Here is a 14,079-nt window from a genome sequence, read left to right as displayed (position 1 = left end):
GACCAAGGAGGGATGTGTCAACAGTCTTTGAATTCCCAGAGAATGGTGGATTCTTTCAGGCTACAGATCAAGGAACAGTAGTCTTAAATTGCAACAAGGTAAATTTAGGTTGGATATTAGCTTTGTATTGTTTAGTCACTGGAACAGATTATCTAGAGAGGTTTTGGAATCTCCATCCTTGGAAGTTTTAAGAGCAGGTTAGGCAAACACTTAACTGGACTAGGTTGCACAGGGATGGTTCTGCCTGGAGAAGAGGGTTGGATTAGATGGCCTCTTGAGATCCCTTCCAGCCCTATTTTTCGATGTCTATGATTCTACAAAATAATCAGCCCCTCTCTTGCCCTCCCTTTCCCCTGCTTTCCTGGCGTTTGTTGCCGTTGTTTGCATCTTGCCTTAATTTAATTGTACGTTCTTTAGAACAAAAAGAACACATCTTGTGTTTTTACAGCCCCGGTTAAGATGTGGGTCTCTGGACACTACAATAGTAATACAAAGTTATTTTTGTCTATGCACACACTGACTGTTCTGACAGACAACATAACCTACGAACATCCAGAAACGCTGTCTATTCTGTCTACTGGGGGAGGGAGCATATCCTTGTTATGAAGAGTCTTGCAAACATATTGTTCTTTTGGTCAAAGAGAATTATAAGTGGCCTCTAGCCTTGAGGCTGGGAGGATTTTGTTAACTGGGGGAATACTGTAGCTCAACAGGAATGAGGAGATGTGGGGAATTTATTTCATTATGCTTTTTTGGCTGAATGCACTGGCAAGGAGAAAATGATGTTATGGAAATCAACAGCTGACATTCTAGCTTGTGCACAATGATCAGTGAATAACCTTTTAACACCATAATGGATGGAGTTACCAAAGATGTTTGTCTGGCATAGGCAGAGTGCCCCCCCAGATATGAATGTGCATTACTGTTTGGCCACCCACAATACAATGCCATCTGGCCATCATACACTTTGGGAGAGTTTATGTGTGTGTATCTGCCATCATTATCCTAACTAAACCAGGACTTACTTGATTCTCATCATGCATTGAGAATTAAAATCAAATAGGCAGAAGAAGGGATGAGCTGAAGAAAAACAATGTCCAAGCCAGCAGTGGAAATGAGTCACTGGGGGACGAAGAGACCTTTTTATTAACAAGTTTTTTCTTGTGCATTAAGAAGTTTAATTTAAAATATTTGGATTCTTCTGCCAACAATCCAGATCTGCTGGCTTTCCAGAACCAGATGAGAAGTATTCTGGGAATGTCAGCTTTCACTCAGTCATCAAGGAACTGATGCTGAGGGACAAGGAACTCTTCAGCCTGGCGAACCCAAGGCTCAGAGGGGCTTGGTGGCTGCCTCTAAGTATATAAGGGGCGTGCATCAGGAGCTGGGAGAACACTTGTTCACCAGGGCTTCGCAAGGGATAACCAGGTCTAATGGCCACAAACTTCTTGAAGGCCAATTCAGACTCAATATAAGGAAAAACTTCTTTACAGTCCAAGTGTCCAAGGTCTGGAACAGACTCCTCCCAGAGGTGATGCAAGCACCTACTCTGGATTCATTCAAAAGGTGTTTGGATGCTTATCTTGCTGGGATCATTTGATTCCTGAAGACTTCCTGCCTCTGGCAGGAGGGCTGGGCTCAATAATCTCACGAGGTTCATTTCCAGCACCTAATGTCTATGAATCTAACCCCTTCTTAGTGACAGAGTATAGCAAAGTCTCTCTTCATTATAAACTCAATCAAAAATAGGAGATTTGAGTAAACATCAGGGTAGACTATGACCAATTGCTTTGACTATAAGACCTGTACACTTATACCACCACCATGGCACACTACTATAACTTGGCCCAAGTTTTAATCACCTACTTTAAAAGACAAAGGTAGATGTGGGAAGAGCAGTGGACATATATCTTGAATTCAGCCTGTTTTCATACTGTCTCTCACAGCATTCTTGGCAAGCAAGCTAAGGAAGTACAGGTTGGATGAATGGACTGTAAGGTAGACAGAAAACTGGCTGGATGGTAGGGCTCAAAGGGTAGTGATCAATGGCTAAATGTCTAGCTGGCAGCTGATATTAAGTAGAGTGCCCCAGGAATCAGTCCTGGGGCTGGGTTTGTTCATATCTTCATCAATGATCTGGAAGATGGGATGGCGTGCACCCTCAGCAAGTCTGCAGATGACACGAAGCTGGGGGGAGTAGTACATACACTGGAGGGTAAGGCTGGGATTCAGAGACACCTCAACAAATTGGAGGATTGGACCAAAAGAAATCTCATGAGGTTCAATAGGGAGAAGTGCCAAGTCCTGCACTTAGGACAGAACAATCCCATGCACTGGTACAGCCTGGGGGCTGACTGATGGCACCAGCTGTGCAGAAAAGGACATGGGGGTTACAGTGGACAATAAGCTAACTATAAGACAACAGTTTGCCCTTGTTGCCAAGATGACTAACAGCATACTGGCCACATTACTAGGAGCATTGCCAGCAGATCAAGGGAAGTAATTATTCCCCTCGATTCGGCACTGGTGAGGCCACATCTGGAGTATTGTGTCCAGTTTTTGGCTCCCTGCTACAAAAAGGATGTGTACAAACTGGAAATAGTCCAGCATAAGGCAACAAAACTGGTTCAGGGGCTAGGACACATGACTTGTGAAGAGAGGCTGCAGGAACTGGGATTTATTTAAATCTGGAGAAGAGAAGACAGAGGGAATTTAATAGCCTCCAACTACCTGAAGGGGAGTTGCAAAGAGGATGGAGCTGGGCTGTTCTCAGTGGTGACAGATGACAGAACAAGGAGCAACGGTCTCAAGTTGCAGCAAGGGAAGTTATGGTTAGATATTAGGAAAGACTTTCTCATGAGGAGGGCAGTAAAGCACTGGAACAGGTTGCCCAGGGAGGTTGTGGACTCTCCACCCTTGGAGATTTTTAAAGACCTGGCTAGACAAAGCCTTGGCTAGGATGATATCGTTTGGGATGGTCCCGCTTTGAGCAGGGGGTTGAGGTAGATGACTTCCTGATGTCCCTTTCAACACTAATTTTCTCTGAGTCAGTGATTTAGTCGACCCATCTTGGACTATTTTTGTACCTACATTATTTTGATCTCAGCAACTTTGACAGAGTATTTCTAGGTAATAAAGAGGAAAAAATAGAGGGAGCATGATTATAAAGCTTCACCCAAATTAATGACCTTTCTCTAAAGTCTGACAGGATTCAGGACTTGTTTTATAAAGATCTCCTTCCTTGGTACATGCACAGGGTTTAAAGTACAATAAAAAAATTGGACACCATTCTGCTGCATTTAAACCCATGGACCATACTTCAATAGTTGGAAATCTATGTACAACTCCACATACTATTGATAGAATTTTATTTCGCCAATCGGCTAATGTAAGTGGCTTTTCTACAGTCTGGTTCATTGCACAGTGAGGTCCCGTGGGGCACAGTGCTTGGACCTGCATTGCGCTGTTTGTGCTATTTGGATTTCACTTTGGTGCTATTATTTAGATATATATAAACAGCATTACTCTTTTCTGTAAGCCTTGTGTTGAAGCTTGTAATACATCTCAGCTGTGTCACACAATTCTTGTTTGTAGACCATGTTGACCATTTACTTGACAGGTTACAACTTGTATACAAATTTTGCAAGTAGGTTGCTACCTCTCACAAGGTGCACCTAACCTATCACACCAGCAGTACAGGGCTATTGGGTTTTATTTGGTTTTGATGTACTTCTCTTCATTTACAAAGCAATATTATCTTTATCTTCACCATAGCAAGCAAGTGCTCGCTCCATCAACATGATTGAAATCACTACATTCTAGCTTCAAGTGCTCTCTGAAGTTCTTGGAATTAAAAGACTTTCCTTACAACATCATATTTCTAAACCACTTGTCTATTCTTATAATCATAGAAAGGTAGGGTTAGAAGTGACCTCAGGAGGTCATCTAGCCCAACCCCTTAGTGCACCGATTTCAAGAGACTAGCGGCCACTCACATGCCTGAAAGATTGGTCCCAAACATTTAAAAATTGAGATTTCTTTGCCTGGTTTATGAGAAGGAAGTTAGTATGTTGACTTTTTCCCAATTTTTGAAGTTTATTTTAACATTATCTTTAGATCTTATCAGCTTAATTCAGTATTGGTTTAACATACTATTAACATGAGATCTATATTTACTTCCTGAGTAACCTCAGCAATTTAACACTTTTTTAATGCAATGGGTCAAGATGGTAGCTTAGTAAGAGAACTTACTAATAAACCAATACTGTTTAATCCAACTCATATCAAACTAGGCTTGTAAACTATTAATGACATGCATTAAAACTTTTTTCTGTAACTATAAGAATGTCAGTGAATTGGCACACTAAATTATGTATAAACCAAGATAATGCAATTCTAAGTTTGTGAACTAAGTCACATATTCAGCATAGAGTATTAAAGTGAAAATTCTTTGCATTTGGAAGAGAAAATGGTGGTTTCAACTTGTGTGAATCAAGATCAGGTTCCTAGTAAAGTCTGATATATAATGTAGCCTGGGAATGTTCCAACACTAAAGGGCTCAGAAAAGCATCAATGGCACATTGGCTGCATGAGAAGAATGGCAGTAGGAAACGGGAAAATAAGGAGAGATGCTACCTGATGCTTCTGCAAAGACTCCATTTCTGGGCGGCAGAAGAACAACCAAAATTAGATAAATACAGCTTTTTACCTTAGCAGAATTTCTGCATCACACAAATGCACAGTGTGTGTGTATATATATCTGACATGGTAACTACAATTTGCAAATACAGGGTATACTTTTGGCATGTGCGCACACACACTAAAAGTACACCCTGTATTTGCAAATTCTAGTTAGCATGTAGGATACAAGATATTACAAAGCTTTCATATCTAGAAGAGTTATTGCTTTAAACCAGAAAACTATTCATTCCTTAGCTACTGAAAATGAGTGGATCTCCAACCTGTGGTCATTCTGATTGAGTCTTGATAAAACATGTCATTCATACAAAAGCTCAGTTTACCTAAAGAGTCCCTTAAATGCTCCAGGCAGCAGTCCTAAAAGTGAAATTTGAAACGACATATTGGTAAAGAGTAGTACAGAACTGCAAGTAGAAGGCTTTGACTGACAATTTATTGCACTGACACACAACTGCTGTAATTATTACCAAGATGATCAAAAGTATTGCAAAAAAAATGCAAAGTGACACAAACATTTTTCCCCCAGAAATTTTATTAGTTTAAATCTTGAAAAGTACAATTAAGTACGAACATTTCCCTTAACAGATTCAGTGCAACAGGAAGCAGTCTGCATGAAGCATGTCCCTCACTGATTCAGTAAGTTATAAATTAACACTCCCCTACCCAACCCTTCCCCCGCTCCAAATTACAACAATAAAGAGGCTTTCCATCCTGGCAGTCCATGTTTATACAAATCAGCCCCTTAGCACTGGAAAGCAAACTATACTGAGATGTGACATGCTAATAGAGGTTTTCATGTTTAAAGTAAGTGCTAAAATAAAAATACTACATATAAAGTTAAATATTTCCAAATCTGTTGTAGGTTTACAATGCACCCCAGCACACCTCTCTTTTTATTAGCTGTTCAACTTCTAGTTGTTCAAAACCGGTACTCAGAACGGGCATACTCATCTTCTCTGACCTATGGAGACAACATATAAAAGGAAAGATTAGTTTTTAACTGTGCCACATTTCCATGTAATGGCTGTAGCCTTTCTAAGAGCTTCAGCTGCAGCATCTGGAGTGAGCTTTGACCCAACAGTCAAGACCCTTCTTGTCTAGAGGTGGTTCTGAGCATAGGAATCAAGAGAAGGGTGCTGCATGGTACAGAGTTAAGGTTATGAGCTTCTCTTCAACTCTCAAATATTTTATTTGAAAGCCCTCCCCCCACCCCCACTACTGACTTCTGAAAATTAAGTTCTTTTATGTATCATTACCTGCATTGTGAAGATATTAAAAAATACTTGAAAATATTCCATCATGACTACAGGAAAACCTTAAAGGCTTCAAATTTAGATCAAGACTCATTCCTCCCACATCCACTCCTTTTATTTTAAAAACTAAGGACACCTATACACATGCTGGACATCTGCTTGCGTTGAAGCAGACTCGATTAATGGAGTCTGCTGGAGCATGTTAATTAATGCACTCCAGCAGCCTCTGGTGTCACACGTATTCAGCATCCCAATGCCTGAAAATGGTGGTGGGGGTGCTTGAAATAAAGCTCACTGAATGAAGTTAAGTTCAAACGTCCCCACCACCATTTTGAAGCGCAGGAGGCTGAATACACATAATGCTGCGGGCGCATTAATTAGAGCAGCTCTCAGAGTCACTCTAATTAAAGTGCCCCCCCCCACTCCTCCCCACCACGGAGCACATGTATAGACGCCCTAAAGGACAGAAGGTCAGACTCTTCACTGCCCAGAAGCTGGTGTACTCATTTATACCAGCGTGTAAAGCAACGGTCTCCAACCTTTTTAAGTCAGAGATCACTTCTGGAATTTAAAAGGAACCAAAGATATACCCCCTACCTCCGCCCAGCAGGTAAGTCTGTGGGGAGGGGAAAGGGCTGGGGGGCAGATCAAGCCCTAGCCCCCAGCCCTGGCCCCATTCCCTCCCTCACTGCTGGAGCCTTGATCTGCCACCCACTCAACAGGGGTGAGGGAGGAGCAAGCCCTGCGCAGTCAGGGCAGGGCAAGGGATGGAGCCACAAGCAGGGAGGGCCGGAGGGGTGGGGGTGTCCCCAGATCTGCACACACGGCGGGCTGGGGCCAGAGTGGCGCCGGGCTGTTCCCGGCCAGGCTGCTCAAGCCGGGCAGCTGCAGTGGTAGCACTAGGAGCAGGGCCCCGGGAACCCCTGGTCCCAGTGCCACCACCAAGCACAGCATGGGCCAGGCCTGGCAGGAACAGCCCAGCACAGCCTTCCAGTCAGCAGCGGCAGCTCACCCTCCATGTCCTCAGGGTGGGGCTGGGAGTGGGGGTTTGAAGGGGCTAGAGCTCCCCCCTCCCCGTGACCCCTCTCCCAGCACAGCCTGGCCAGGAACAGCCTGGTGCTGCTGCTGCCCTGGCCCTGGCCCTGGCCCTGGCCCTGGCCCTGGCCCCAGCCCTGGCCCGCCCCACCCCACATGCAGATCCAGGGGCACACCCCCCGCCCGTGCCCTCCCAGGCTGTGTGCCCTACCCCACTCCCCATGCCACCCTGGACGAACCACTTGCAGCTCCATCCCCCACCCCACCCTGGCTGCAACTGTGGGCTGGGCTTTGAGCCCCAAGCCCACTGCACATGCCCCCTGGGCCTCTGCCCCTTCCTTCCCCCACCAACTGACCTGCTGGGCTTGGGGGGCAAGGGAGGTGGCACACGTGCATGCTCAGCCCCCATAGCCCAGGATTCACTTTAAGAGGCTCCAGGATCCACCAGTTGATCCCTATCGACCAGTTGGTGACCACTGATTTAAAAGGGTGTCAACTTCTGCCAGTCCAATGGCATTTCCCACTCACATCCACCAGCAGCCCCGTTCTACATTTGCAGGGGAGTAGAAATCTATCCCAAAGCAATGAATTAGTTTTCTGGAGTGGGTGCTTTAATTTTTCACCTCTCTGATCTGGAAGAGAGAGGTCTATTTTGCAGCAGGAGCACACTGTATTGGAGGTGAGAAATAATTGAAGGCATTTTAAACATATTTCTATAATTGGATACCAAACCTCTAAGCATCTGGACAATGCACAGGGTTTTGTTGACTGTTCCTTGGGGAAGATATGGCCAATTTGCTAATTTTGTGAATTAGTGCTAATAGTTTAGAATTCAGATACAGTTTCTGGAAAGTTCATCTTCCATTCACCCATGTCAGCATCTACCATGATAAAGTGATTTTGTGAGGCCGTTTACATTCGGGTCTTTTATTATCTAATTGCCAATTCCTAACCAATTTAGAGATAGTCTTCACTTTAAAAAGAGACTTGCAAGTTACATTATTAGCCACAAGAGTTTGGATACCATCAGGGAAGCTTCTCAATTGGTTAAAATGCTACAACACAGATACCGTATTTCTCCAGATCCAAGATGACCCTGAATTTAAGATGACCCCACAATACTTAGATTTTATACATGCAAAATTTATAAAATTTGTTATGAATTATGTGCTCAGGGTCATATAGAAAGTTTGTGTTTCAATAGAAGATTGAATCCAGAATTCCTGACTACTGTTCAGTGCTTTAAGTATAAAACTTTCTAACAAAAAATATAAAGGCTGATCTAGATGGGTTCCAGAAACCTCAAGCCTTTAAAATGCCCTTACCTTCTTTGTCTTCCACTGATCAAAGAAGTTTAGGAGCTCTGAATTGCCTTTAGTCTCTGCCTGTAAATAGAAATATAAAGAATAAATGCCGTCATGGTGTATGTGCGTGCCCACATGTGCGGGTGCGCGCGCACACACTCTTATGAGAAATCAAAAAACTAACACAAACTATTGAAAGCCTGAATGGAATGCTTATTCCTGAATGATGATGCTGGACAACTTTACTTGACAGCAGTTCTGGGAGTGTCAACTTTGAAGCAAAGATTTGCTTTTTTAAAATCAAATACATTTAATTTCATTTAACTTTCCCAACCAAACGCTGTCTGACATTCCAGATGGCTGTGCCACAGCATATATGGCTAGAGCTCCACATGCAACATAGCACAGGGCACACTTACAACTTGTAAGGGAGTTCGGCCATCATAACCAGTTTCTTCCATGTCTGCACCAGCCAGATACCAGGCATACAGCCCTTCCACATCACCATTAGCAGCAAGTCTAGAAAAGGAACGATTAAAGTTAATCTTAAGGATATTCACTATAATGATGCATTCTGTTACCTAAAGGGGAACTTACTGTGAATACTGAAACAAACAGGCTCAGCATGGCTTCCAGGGGGGGAGGGTGAGGGAGGGAGATTACAAAAGCTATGAACAGCTGAGCAAGCAACATTACTTGATGAATCAGTTCCTTAAATTAATAGGGCTGTACTACAAGCAACTTACACCAGGCTAGTTTCACCCAGTGGGTGTGACTATGACCAAAGGGGAAAGAGACCTGCAGTTTCATATTTCACAACATATTTATCTCATTAAATGAAGTTTAAAGGGGGTTTAGCCCACAATTGTGTGTCAGGCTTCCATCTGTTCAATACCAGTTTGAGGATCAATGTAGAGAAGAGCAGAGCAGACATACTACCAAAACACTGCACCTTACTGAAGAAGGCTCCAAAGGCTATAGCTAACGTATGTGAAAAAACATTTCCTTTAGCATCAATGTAGCTACACATGATCAGAGATTATGGTGCACGGTTTGTGGTGCTTTTTGGATAGTTTTAAGACAGCTATGTTATTTGGATCTTTGTTAAAGGGTTATTTATAAAACTCATTGCCACCCCCGCCACCCTGCCCCAGCCATTTTACACGTTCTGGGAATAAAACCTCTGCTAAGGATGGTCTGCATCCACATTTATAGCAAACACCATACAACACAATGAATCAAAAGACAAAGAAGTGGATTAAAACTCTACAGTGTGACCCACTCCAAGAAGTTTCCTGCTGCCTCTTGGTGACCTATCAGGATCTGGGATCTGTAAGCTTTCAGTTTGGACAGCGTTTCTAGTTCTTGTGGTACAAATAAAAAAACCTGGATGAATCCCAGTATCTTGAGCCTGCAGACAGGTTGAAATAGCAGCCGAGCAGCCCAGCCACCTCAAGGGGAGGTCAGTTCTGAAGCTTGACAGTCACCTAGTTGCTGATAGTTTTCACAGAAGAAAAAGGTAGGAAAGAGAGAAGGAAAAGGCTGGTTTATTTAGGTCAGGCTGTGGTACCCTGCCTGTTGCCCTGAATATCACTCTTCGTGAACGTGCAAAGTATGGATGATAGGAGGCACTTTATGCAGTGGAGCTGTTCTGACTGGGAGTGGGGTGGAGAAATGAAGGTGAAATGTCAAGGGCTGGCAGCCAAGAAAGCTTACGGCATGTCAATCCACAGCTGAGTCTGAAACCACTTCATAGAGATTGATAAAATATTTCCAGATACTTATAAAAACATAGCGAAGGCCTCCGACTGCTGCAACTGAAAGACGAGTGGGAAGAAAGCTGGAGCAAGGCCATTCTTAACTACAATACATGCTAGTGAGGAGAGTAAGAAGGGGAATGAAGCAAAGGCCTTCCTTGTGTCTATGACTTGTAGGATAGTGTGGGGCAGGGTAGAAGAAGAGTCCAGGCCTGTGTTGTGTGTGAGAGTTTAACAGCGGAGCAGGCTGGCATTTTTGAGACTGCAGTTCTACAGAAAGCTCCTTCCCCTTGACAGCTGATCAAGGGGCAGGGCATTTAATATGGAGCTAAGAGAAGAGCCCTTAAATAAAATGCATGAGTCAGCAAAGCAATAGGAAAGTAGGGAAACTAAGTGCTCCAGAAGTGATCCCTCAACAAATGAAAGGTATTTTGTTTACGAAGACTAGCTTCTTGCCAAACATACAAGAGGAAGCTCCTGGGCTTAAAAACAAAAGCTAGTATATAGGATTTGGTAGTGTAAGAATGATGTTGTAGCTGTGATGGTCCAGAAATTGTGCGAAAGGCAAGTATTTCTTAGGGTGATCTCTTCTATTGGACTAACTTTATCCCAACTACATAGTTGACCCAATAAATTATATCACTCTTAAGAAATCGCTGCCTCTTGCACAGATTCCAAAGCTTCTCAACACCTAGACAAAGTATTGTGTAGCCAGAAGTGGGTTTGTCATTCAGGCACTTGGAAAGTGAAAACCTCTTTGCCCAGGCAGGAGAGCATTCAGAAGTGTAGCCAAAACATCCAGGCAAGTCAGCCAATTCACGGTAGCAACACAAGCAAGAACTGCCGTGCTTGGATACTGTCTGCTTGACATCACCTATTCAGAAAGGGCAGTTCAAAGTTACAATGCCAGGGAGGTTTGAACTATGAAACTGCTTTGAAGTCAGCAAACAAACAAAAATAATGATCTTCAATAACAAATCAGTAATTAAAGGTTGCTGCACATTAGGAAAATATGCATTCTCAGTTTACTCAGTTAAATTGAATTTGAACAATTACCTGCCAAAGAATAAACAAATTTAGCTCATTATAGAAAATTTGCATGTTTGACTACTTACAGTTCACAAATTTTGTTGTTATAAATAATATCAACATGAAAAAAAATTCTCCTTTCCGTTCCAAAAATCACATTAACCAAGTCACAGGATATATACTTGAATGCTTTCATCATAAGCACTAATTATGTGTTGCACATAGTTGAATATATACATATGTTACTGACAGATCTGTTGAAAGACTTTAAAAGTATATCACATTTCTTTTCATTGTAATATTTGCTTTGTATTTTGTACACAGATTTTAGTATTTATGGCAGCAACCTTAAGTATAAATTTAAAAGTCTTGAGGGGTAGTTACTAAAGAACAAATGGATAATTTTCATAGTTCTTTTCACATCAAAGATCAAGGAGTAAAACTAAAAATACAAAAATTAAAGTCATAATATAAACAAACCATCCTTCAGCAGTGAGGGTTAAACACATGCCAGCAATGTGCACATGGACATCTTTGCTAAGCTACTGGGCCACCTGATACACCTTGCTGGAGGCAGGGAGAACACATGAGAATGGTCATTACATTTTTGCCATTTGGGAAGGAAGAGTAGGGAACAGTTAGGTATTACCAGAATAGCCGTTATCGGAAAAAAAATACTGTGATGACGGAAGAGAAATCAAAGATAGCAGAATAGCGATACAAGTAGGAATGTTAAGTAATATGTGCAGGTTGCACACTAATAGACAAGCATAAACACAGCCCGCCAATCCTGGGGTTTTTCACTGTTTCAAAACACACATTGTGATGACATCAAAATAAGAATGAAGACCATCACGTTTCAGCTTGTAAACGCATCAGTGGTTGCAAACAACATTTCCCATGGAGGTGCTGCTGACTTGTCCTGTATAGTGTGGGAAGGCTGAACAGCCTTCAGGCAACTCCTTCCAAACTGTAGGTGATGTTAGGACTTCATTGTTCTCAAGGACTCGCACAGCTCCATCTAGTAACCATGCCTGTTCACTGTGTGTGCAAAACTAAAGCAAGATGCTGTAATAACTACTGTATTATCCAGGCAGTGAAGAGATTATGCTTCTCTGTTGGTGAAAAATCTTGACATAAGTTAATAGTTCTGTGCACTACTCAAATAATTCTGTCTAGACTAAATATGATCAATAGCCCTGAATAAAGTCAGTCCCTACATACCTTTTATCTAGGTTTTGTAACCAAGATAACAGATTAAGGCCAAACGAATCTGTGCCGTACTGTATTTTTTTGAAAGATAATCAGGTATTCAGAGCTGTGTGTCCCCAACAACCATGACCGCAGTTAAAATCTTTGCTCTCCTGAATGTGTTTATAAAAACAAACTTTGAGAGCATCCTTGGATTTCACAATACCTGTGAGAGAGTGAACTTGCTTGCTTGCTCTCCTGCCTTTACTTCAGTTTTGCAGTATGACAACTTATAAACAGTTCACATTTCACTTCAATTTCCAGTGTTGTTTTCTATTTTAGCTTTCTGGTTAAAATCAAACTCCTGACTAAACCAGATCTTGATCAGCAGTTTGCAGAACGAAATCCAAGAATACACCATTATACCTAGCCTCAGCTTTGTTTTCCATAAAGCTAATAATACCTCTGTAGGATAAAAACAGATTCTGAAGATGTTAATAGATAACTGGCAAGATCACATTTCGAAGTGGGAGAATCCACCATTTCAATAATGAAACTTTCTTGCTACACTTTCTAAAATAAAATGAAATATCAAACCTTTAAAAAGGTTGGCTATATGGCTGAATAATGTCATAGCAATTTACTTGCAAGTAAATTTCTCTCTTCCTGCATAAGAAAATTCTAGTTGATATTCTGCAGCCAAATCCTCCAAGCACTGTCATATCCCAGAGTTAACTAACCGTAAACCTTTTAGCATTTTGACTCATGCCCCATGGGGAAAAGCTAGCTAAGTACAAAGGGTGATAGAAGAAGCCTTGAGCAGCATAAGTAAAGTACTTCTCTTGTGAAGCAATGGGCTGCTGATCAGGGTGTCTTGACACTTGGTATGTTGTGGAACTGGACTCCATCCCAGCTCCATAAAGGACAGTCGAAGGGACTGGTCACTTAATTCCAGCGTATATTTCTATAGTAATCACAGGCTCTAGATCAGGGTTGGGCTCTAGCCCATGACTATGCTATTTCAGAGCTGCTTCATGCTCTGCTCATATTAGACCATGAGTTTTATTCCCCCACCCACCCCTCATTTCTTATGTAGTAACCACACACAAACCCACTCATTCAGCCCCTGCACACATGTACATTACCTTTCAAAAATGTATTGCTGCCATTTGCCTAGCACTATTAAAGCAAATTTAAGATCTCTCAGAAAGCCTTAGGGGTTTATTCAACAGCATATTTAGTAGACATTCAACAGCATATTTAGTAGACAGGATATCATGTGATCCAGAGCCAGTTCATATGATATTCCCTAAGCAGTGTGACAAATTGCATGACATTCAGTTTTTGTTTGAGACCGTATGCTCATTTTCTGGAGTTCTGCTCTCAGGCTAGCTAACGAAACAGGTTCTGCAGATGATAGAAGGCTCTAAAAGCAGGGGCAGATTTATTTTTGAAAGAATGTAATTTTCTGAGCCACTCCTAATATTCTTGAAAGGTGAGTTAGAACTAAAAAGCTCTCAATTTGGAAAGTCTTTCTATTCTTTCCATCCCTTGCAGTTCTCTGGGAGGTATGCAGTATAAGCCTATATTGTACGTTTCATCTGTATATTTGTCATGGCAGTAGAGATACTTCACCTAAGTAAAACTCTATATATAGATGTCCATGAACTGGTAGCTACATGTTGTCAGTGAAGGGCCCTTGATTATGGAATCCACTTCCTCCGTGGGTCTAGAAGAGGCTTAACCTGTAGGCCTTGACGTGCAATGTTTTCTCTTGGGATTTTGTCTGGGTGAGAGCTGAGTTTTTTAATT

At 42.1% G+C, this 14,079-nt stretch overlaps 1 protein-coding gene across 3 annotated transcripts in view; it reads right to left on the bottom strand.

The window, feature by feature from the left end:
- Window positions 1–5,212: 5,212 nt before the first annotated feature.
- Window positions 5,213–14,079, bottom strand: part of ASPG (asparaginase) — a 109,509-nt gene continuing 100,642 nt past the window's right edge. For all 3 annotated transcript variants that reach the window (XM_025197212.1, XM_025197214.1, XM_025197213.1), the window contains 3 exons: window positions 8,710–8,809; window positions 8,312–8,371; window positions 5,213–5,659 (listed from right to left, as the gene is read on the bottom strand). In XM_025197212.1, the coding sequence (XP_025052997.1) occupies window positions 5,618–5,659; window positions 8,312–8,371; window positions 8,710–8,809 (202 nt within the window). In that variant the 3' untranslated portion in view covers window positions 5,213–5,617. The remainder of the gene's footprint in view (window positions 5,660–8,311; window positions 8,372–8,709; window positions 8,810–14,079) is intronic.

This window comes from Alligator sinensis, unplaced genomic scaffold (genome assembly GCF_000455745.1).
Source record: "Alligator sinensis unplaced genomic scaffold, ASM45574v1 scaffold85_1, whole genome shotgun sequence".
Lineage (NCBI taxonomy): Eukaryota > Metazoa > Chordata > Crocodylia > Alligatoridae > Alligator > Alligator sinensis.
This window is presented reverse-complemented; position numbering and strand designations above follow the sequence as displayed.